The sequence below is a fragment of the Macrotis lagotis genome, chromosome X (genome assembly GCF_037893015.1).
Source record: "Macrotis lagotis isolate mMagLag1 chromosome X, bilby.v1.9.chrom.fasta, whole genome shotgun sequence".
NCBI classification, from domain to species: domain Eukaryota; kingdom Metazoa; phylum Chordata; class Mammalia; order Peramelemorphia; family Peramelidae; genus Macrotis; species Macrotis lagotis.
The window spans coordinates 242,062,360-242,070,880 of NC_133666.1; the positions used below are offsets into that span (position 1 = coordinate 242,062,360).

General features: G+C 35.9%; 1 protein-coding gene across 7 annotated transcripts in view; it reads left to right on the top strand.

Moving 5' to 3' along the window:
* Positions 1–8,521, top strand: part of FCHO2 (FCH and mu domain containing endocytic adaptor 2) — a 147,130-nt gene extending 138,609 nt beyond the window's left edge. For all 7 annotated transcript variants that reach the window (XM_074208559.1, XM_074208560.1, XM_074208563.1 and 4 more), the window contains 5 exons: positions 108–240; positions 990–1,189; positions 2,460–2,524; positions 6,815–6,979; positions 7,352–8,521. In XM_074208559.1, coding sequence (XP_074064660.1) covers positions 108–240; positions 990–1,189; positions 2,460–2,524; positions 6,815–6,979; positions 7,352–7,374 — 586 coding nt within the window. In that variant the 3' untranslated portion in view covers positions 7,375–8,521. The remainder of the gene's footprint in view (positions 1–107; positions 241–989; positions 1,190–2,459; positions 2,525–6,814; positions 6,980–7,351) is intronic.

Below are 8,521 nucleotides of genomic sequence, written 5' to 3' on the forward strand. Positions count from 1 at the left end.
CAGATTAACTATGTATTTACTGTTTAAAATAAAAATGATAAAAAGAAATAAACTTCTCTTTAAATAAAGCAACTTGCTTTTTTTTCCCCCTTAATGATTGCATATAGTGATCCATCACAGTGTGATTCCAGTGCAAAAGATTTTTGGATGAACATGCAAGCTGTCATTGTCTACCTCAAAAAGCTAGCTGAGCAAAATCCATCTGCTTCCTATTATAATGTGGATGTGTTAAAATATCAGGTATTTATATTTTTTCCTTTTCCATTTTATAGGACAATTTAAAGAATTTTTAACCCATGTTAAACTGACTGAAATACTTGAATAAATAATATTAAGTCACAAGGACCGGTGAGAGAACTTTGCACCTGCATTATTAAATTAGCTAGCAGAATAAAATGTTATGATAAATATGGGTGTATCATGTCTTCCCCTTTTACCTATATAGGTTTACCTGATAGGTTTTGTTCTCTTACAACTCATCTGGAATTGTGTTTACTTGTCTACATTATTGCTTTATGAAAAGAGGTCTTCTGTAAGAAGATCCTGTTAGAGGAAAACTGGCTCCACAATTATCAAAAATGCCTTTTATCAAGCCATCAAATTCAGTTAACTTTGATATTGAGTAATTATGACATTGATCATAATGGCTATATATTCTAATATGATTGCTGTTGAATCAATATTCGTTCTATTGCTATAGATCAGTAAAGTGAAAAGTTGAGAATAGGAAATAAAAGTCATGACATTTGAATTTTGCTGTGTGCCTGGCTAACTCTGCTATGACCTGTTGTTTTTTCTTTCTGTGTCTTTTAAATTCATAAGGAGAAGACTTACAGTTAGAAGAAACCTTAGAAATGACTGCTTCCTAAAAATGAATCTGTTTCACTTTATTTTTCTAATGAATTACTTTACTGATTTATATCATTACTAATTACTGATTAATTGCAATAATGAATTTGTGATTTTTGTAACTTGTTTCCCTTTAAAAGGTATCATCAAATGGTATCCAGTCAACTCCTTTGAATCTTGCTACATACTGGAAATGTAATGACAGCACTACAGATGTTCGAGTGGATTATAAGTACAACCCAGAGGCTATGTTTGCACCAAGTGTGCTTTCCAACATCCAGGTGGTAGTGCCAGTGGATGGTGGTGTCACAAACATGCAGTCACTTCCCCCTGCAGTATGGTAAATTAAATGCATTAATTGACTGTGCCATATTTCTGTTATGATACTGGCAGTACCCAATTTACAAAGGATTTAAGTTCCAGAGTTTCAGCTACAAATAAGCTATTTAGGGCCTGACCCCCGTTTTCACACCAACTTCATTAGACATCCAATAAGTGCTTGTTCTGGGATGCACATTAAAGGTTACATGTGTGCTGCAGATGTTTGGAGACCCACCTGGGGATGCTCGATACCTGTTTTCCTTCATTATTACAGTTCAGTTCCATGCAGTTCTTTCCCTTTATGAGTGTTCCCATTCTGAATGTGCTCCTGCTTATTCTAGAGAGAAGAAATGACTTCACTGGCACTGGTGGCTTCCAAAGGACCAGTACAGCTAATTGTGAACATGTAATACTAATATGTTGTCTTTCAAGCCAACCAGAAGAATGACTTTTAGATTATTTTCCAGTACTAATCATAAGATTATAGATTTAAAGTAGAAAGAGATCTCAGAGACGATTTAGTGCAGTTGCTTCATTTTATAGCTTGAGTACTAAAGCATGTGAGGTTAGGGTGTCCAGGATCACCCAAGTAATAAATGTGTGCTGGGATTGTAGTCCAGCTCATCTGATTTCCAATTCATTATGCTTTGCAGTGCCACACGGCCTCAAATTGATGATTGTGTTGTGCTGGTTTCTGAACCTCTTTCTCTTTTTAACAGTATCAGTTCAGTTCAGGATACATTAACTCCCTTATATGTACTTTTCTTAATCTTGGAATTACAATATGTTTATAGTTTGTACTAGTCTACATATTTCCATTCTATACTAGTAAATATGTCTACCATCAAAATTATTCAATTTACAGCATTTTTATTTAAAAATAATTTTTAATTAATTTAAAAATAATTTTTTGAAATTTTATTTATTTAAAAATAATCTTTGGGGCGGCTAGGTGGCACAGTGGATAAAGCACCGGCCCTGGAGTCAGGAGTAACCTGGGTTCAAATCCGGTCTCAAACACTTAATAATTACCTAGCTGTGTGGCCTTGGGCAAGCCACTTAACCCCGTTTGCCTTGCAAAAAACCTTAAAAAAGGGGCGGCTAGGGGGGTGTAGTGGATAAAGCACCAGCCTCGGAGTCAGGAGTACCTAGGTTCAAATCCGGTCTCAGACACTTAATAATTACCTAGCTGTGTGGCCTTGGGCAAGCCACTTAACCCCATTTGCCTTGCAAAAACCTAAAAAAAAACCCAAAACCTTAAAAAAATAATCTTATATTTCTTACTGTAGGAACTCAGAACAGATGAAAGCTTATTGGAAGTTGTCTGGCATTTCAGAAAAATCAGAAAATGGAGGTAAGTAAGCAGATGATGTATTTTTAATTACAGTGTAAAATCATTGGAATATGTTGGATTTTCAAGGGACTCCTGGAGCCTGATGGTCTCTTCCTAAATCTTTGAACCTTCAATTCAGTTGGCTTCCACCTGATGGGTGGCAGGCTTTCAGAAAGGGTAGACTTTTCTCCAAGCATGTCTGTCCAGTCAAGCAGGAAAGCCGACAAAGGCTTGCTTACTCATTGACCATAAAATCTGCAGAAGTTTCATCAAGGTAACCAGACTACATTTCTATAACTAATAGTAGCAAAGCCCGGACTTAAACCCAGATCTTCTTATTACCAGTCCATACTCTTTCCACTACTCCACATATCTCCCCATTGTAATTCTGCGTTGGGAGGTCTTTTTCTTTAAGTTTTTAATCAGTATTATTAAATACTCTAAAAATACTAATAACCTGTGTAATATCAGGAGAAAATATTATTTGTCACACAAGTTAAAGAAATAGTATTACCAGGTACAAGTGTAAATTCTCACTTTTGTTCTCTCAAACTAATGAGAATTCATATTGAATCTTCCCAGAGCAACCTTTGCCTAAATAAATCTCTAAAAGTTCACAGGCAAGTTCCTTTATTTCTGGGCCACTTTATTTTGTTGCAACTAGGTATCATTCCTCACTTACGTTCCCATTGCCAGCCCTGCTTCTTTTTGGATCCAAAATTAAAAGCTTTGGGTGGCTAGGTGGACAGTGGATAGTCACCAGTCCTGGAGTCAGGAGTACTTGAGTTCAAATCTGGCCTCAGACATTTAATAATTGCCTAGCTGTGTGACCTTGGGCAAGTCACTTAACCCCATTGCCCTGCAAAAAACCCCACAAAAACAAAATGAAAAGCTTTACTGGATTTCAAATCGTCCTCCATGGCTTCTCCTATTTTTTTTTTTAACTTTTTAGTGCAGGATATAGTTGATTATTGAAATAATTTAATTTGTAAGTTGGGATAACTTCATCTGCTCTTTTATACCATATTAACCAGTTGGAGTTTGCAGCCTTTATAATTCATATCAGTACTTAATATTAAATTGAATTTCTAATGAATACAAAAGTAACACACATAGCGGCCTTATTTCTTCTGCAAAAGTAACTCTGTTAGAGTGCCACCCAGTTGCTGCAAGTATGAATTCAACCCAGTCCTGGACTCCCAATTATAAGGTATTTACTGACCCTATAGGCCTATATCCCCAAAACATCCAAATTCCACATCTCCAGAGTTTTTATGTCAGAAACAATGGATGATTCCTCTCAGCATAAACATGAAGGTTGTTTTTGTTGTTGTTATTCAATCATTTCAATTATATTTGACTCTTTTGACCTCTAGTTGGTTTTTCTTGATAAAGATACAGAAGTGGCTTGCCATTTCCTTTCTAGTTCATTTTACAAATGAAGAACTGAGGCAAACAGGATTAAATGACTTGCCCAAGGTTCACAAAGTTAATAAAGCACCTCAGTCCAGATTTGACTCAGTTTTTCCCCACTCCAGGACCAGCAGTCTATGCACTACAGCACCTCACTATCCCAGAAGGGACCTTAGAGGTCATCAAATCCAAACCCCTCATCCTACAGAAAGAAAAACCAGGGAAGTTTGGTGATTTGGCAAATGTCACTAAGGTCTTTGAGAACATGGGTCTTTAGGAAAGGTCTCTCCATCCCTCCGTGCTATTTCAGATGAACTCATAAATTGCCACTTGGATTTTTTAAAAAAAAGTAACTGTTAAATTGGTTAAGTAATTTTGCTAACTGCTCTGGCCTTTTATAGTTGTTTAGAAAGTTAAATGTTTTAACTTAATCAGAACACAACAATCTAGAACTAGAATTTCCTTATATTTTTCTTGTCTAGAGATCTAATTGTTGTGGGAAGTACTTTGTATGCCCAGAGTTGTTTGGAGCATTGAGAGTCAGCATGTTGTACATGATAATAAAATCATAAATTTGTTTAGAGCTAGAAAGAAACAGTTTAATCTAACCTTCCCTATGTATCAACATATTCTTTTAACAGATAATACATGCTTTCTTGGTGAAAAGCACCATGGATCTGTCTTGGCATCCCTTCCTCTTCTTCTCTCCCCTCCCTCATCTGCTCATGACCAAATAGGAGGGAAATATTTTCCTTATATAACTGAAATTCACTATGATACATTCTTAGGTATCCGTTACAAAGGAAAGAAAATCTATGCCTGTGAATTTTCTTTAATGTAGAAGACTTCAGAATTTCCTTTTATTAAAATATCAGGGGATAACTTTAGTTAAGTTTTAAAGTAACTCCAGACCAGATTGAAACAAACAGAATTGCTCTCCAGAAGCCTAGAGCATATTGTTTTTTTTATAGAGGTGCTTATAAAAGGAGAAGTGCTAGTTAGGAGGATCAGATATTGTGAGCCTGATGTCAGCTCTTTTTGTCCCAACCTCTATATGTAATGGTGTTGTCACACAACTGGGTTACATAGCCAGAATAGTTTTTTTTTTTTAAGTAGCCTCTCTGGGTATTGATTGAAAAGATAATATGGGGCAGCTAGGTGGCACAGTGAACAGAGCACTGGCCCTGGAATTAGGAGGTCCTGAGTTCAAATGTGACCTCAGACATTTAGTAATTACCTAGCTGTGTGACTTTGGGCAAGTCATTTAACCCTATTGCCTTGCAAAAACCTTAAAAAAAAGATAATATAAACGACATTGCTCTTCCATGCTGATGAGAGTGGCTACTTAGCCTGGGTTATTGGGGCAGAGGGTCAGGTTTCTAGCCTCATGGGCCTATTCTGATCTCCTCTGTCCTCTGGTACCAGGCTTGTGTGACCTTTATGAAGCAGCGATTATATACCAGCACTGTGCTACACTTTGGGGGGAATACAGAAATAAAACAGAAGCAGTTCTTGTCCTTGAGGAGGAACCATAAGCTCACAGAAAAGTATAGACGCAGTAAGCTGAGAAAAGAGGGAGCCCTTAGAACAGGTGGGACCTCAAGAGTTTTCATCAGAAGTAGCACCTGAACTGAACTTGAAGGAAACCTGGGGCAAGCAGGCAAGCACAGATGTGGTGAGATTGTGAGGCTTTAAAAGGAAATGAATAGTGAAAAACCCACCACCATCATCAGAATCAGAAAGTTGTTCCTTGTTTTCTCTATAGCATTAAATTGTTATATTATAATTTAGTTTTTATTTTTAAAATTTCATCCTATTTTTATAAACATAGTTTGTTTCTCTCTACCACATTCATTTCTGAAAAAAATATCCCTCCCTTTTTCTCCTACCCAGTTAGCTATCCTGTGTAAATAAATATTGGAGGGGGAAAAAAGCAGTTCAGAAAAGCTACCTGCTATGGCCACTGCACTATTCCATACCTATAAACCAACCTCTTTGCAATGAAGGAAGGGAAGTACATTTTCTTACTCTTCAATGGAGCCAAGCTTGGTCATAATAATTAAATGACATTCCATTTCATTTTAGTGGTTGTTGAGTATATTGTTTTCTTGCTCTGCTTAGTTTAAGATTCATCAGTGTGTATAATCCTTCAGATAAGAATCTGGACTTTGCATCTGTTGGTGTAGGGAACTCCCATTTAGGAAACACATTCAGCCATTGAAGATCGACTTGTGCTCTGCAATTTGTGGTTTTAGAAGGTTGCACTAACAAGTTAAATTTCTTGCCCCACAATCACATGATTGGTATTTTGTTAGATGTGGGATTTAGCACCATCTTTTTGATTCTGAGACCAGCTCTCTCCTTGCTTCTTTACAAAATGGAATGTCATCTTTGGTTCTTGATACACTTGAGGTTCATATATATACTGCACAAGAGTCCCTATAAGAGATTTCTGGCTAATATAGCATTAGAACAACTTTGACTTTAATAGTTGAACCCTATGTATTAGGAAAAAATTTAATGGAAGATTAGTGTTGACACACTTCCAGATTCCTAATAAAGACTTGTCGTTAACCTTCCCATGTAATAACTCATTGACAATCATTATTCCTTTTGCCTTCTATTATTACTACTTATTTGTTCTTCCTTAGCTGCCTCTCTGACAGGCTTTTCCTGACCAGCTCTTTACTGGGGCCTCCTCACACTCACCATAAGTCAGACAGGCAGGCTGTTTGTCTGGAGGTCTTGTGCAGGCAAGATGCTCTAGAACTGAGGTTAGCACAAGAATACTTCTTGGTTATTTTATGAAAGTTAAGTTGTACACAATTTGGCTCAACAAACCATGTTTTGGAAAGGGTACAGCCAAGTTTATTATTCATGTCCTGTGTTTCATTACAGGTTCTGGATCTCTCAGAGCAAAATTTGATCTTTCAGAAGGACCCAGCAAACCTACAACACTTGCAGTACAATTCATTAGTGAGGGAAGCACCTTATCTGGCGCTGACATTGAGCTTGTAGGCACTGGTTATAGGCTTTCCTTAATAAAGAAACGATTTGCTACTGGTAAGTTGGAAAATTTTGATACTTTTCACTGAATAAATATTTGGATGTTTTCTAGCATTTTAAACATGCTTCATACAAAATGAAATTTGAAGACAAAAGTTTTTTAAAAAAAATTTTTAATGTGTCAGATCAATATTGGTATAAGATTGGCATGTTCCTGAAGTGCCATATAGAAGAAGGACATGTGAAAATTGTTATTCATGCTCAGTGAAATATATTCATTTTAGGGTCAACCTTCTTCTGGTTTCTGTAGTGTAAACAGATAACGAACTTGAACTTTGCATCTATAACAATACAGATATTTTCTTATTTGGGATGTAATGCTACACAGCTATGGGAATCATAATCACAAAGGGTTGTTTCTATTTCCAGGACGATACCTGGCAGATTGCTGATGCCCCTGTGAAAGTTGTTGGATCAAGGAAGTACAAACCTGCCCTTCTGCATTAACTGTACCTTCCAAACACTATCTTAACATATATTCAATATATTTTTATCTTTGACCTACTTTGGAGCTGACTACAAAAACCTAAAAAATGCACTTTTAAAGTAAGTCATTTGAAAGGAATAGCACTGAAGTGATTTTCAACACTGTAAATGATCAATATTCAGGAAATACATTTATTCAGATACTTAGTGAAATGAAATTTATATAGGCTGAAAGTCAAAATAACCAGTTGCTGTATTAGAAAAAAATGTTATGGCATAAACATCAAACTTAAATTGAAGGAGAGCAAGCACACATTTTTAGCTTTCCATAAATTTTAAATTCCAAGGTTGTTTTGCAGGTTTATCTGTTTGATTATAGATGCAAGCAGAACAAGAATGCAAAGTTTGGGATACTGTCAACTTGACCCACTCAGTCACATTGTGTCTATGTGCCATCAAAAAAAATCAGCTCAGAGTTAGAGCATGCAAAAAGGCTAATTTGATTCCCATATAACATATATTAATAAAGTGTAAATGGTGTTTTATATAAGATTTATAAAAAATCCTCAAGTGCAATGTGTTTAAAAATAAGCTTGCAAAGGACAGAAGAGAGACTTACTTCTGCAGTTAACTTTATGGAAGTTGTGATTGTTTTGATGAATTAATGCTGTAGATTTAATTTATTTTTATATGAATTGCATAATGTGTGCCTTTTAAAAAACAGAACAGAACTGTGCCTGTCCACTTTGTGTTTATTACTGTGCCTCACTCACTTTCTTTCTCAAAGTCTGGATCTTCCAACAGAAATTAGGATGGTTAAAGTACTTCATATAAAATATATACAGTTTATAGTCCCTTTGGGATTCAGAAGGGAAATTAGGATAACTGGAGGATGCTCTTTAGTTGCATTTTAAAATACTGGATTACTTCTTTGTGGGGTAATTGCAATAAATGTAGCTACTGTAAAAGGGGAATACCTGATTCGGAATTTTTAATACACTTACAGAAAAAAAGAACAACTTCAAATATTTAACCCTAACCTCACCAAAGATGTGCAAATTTTAAAACATTCTGGAAAAAACATAATGATAACCATGTAACTGATTTACAAAC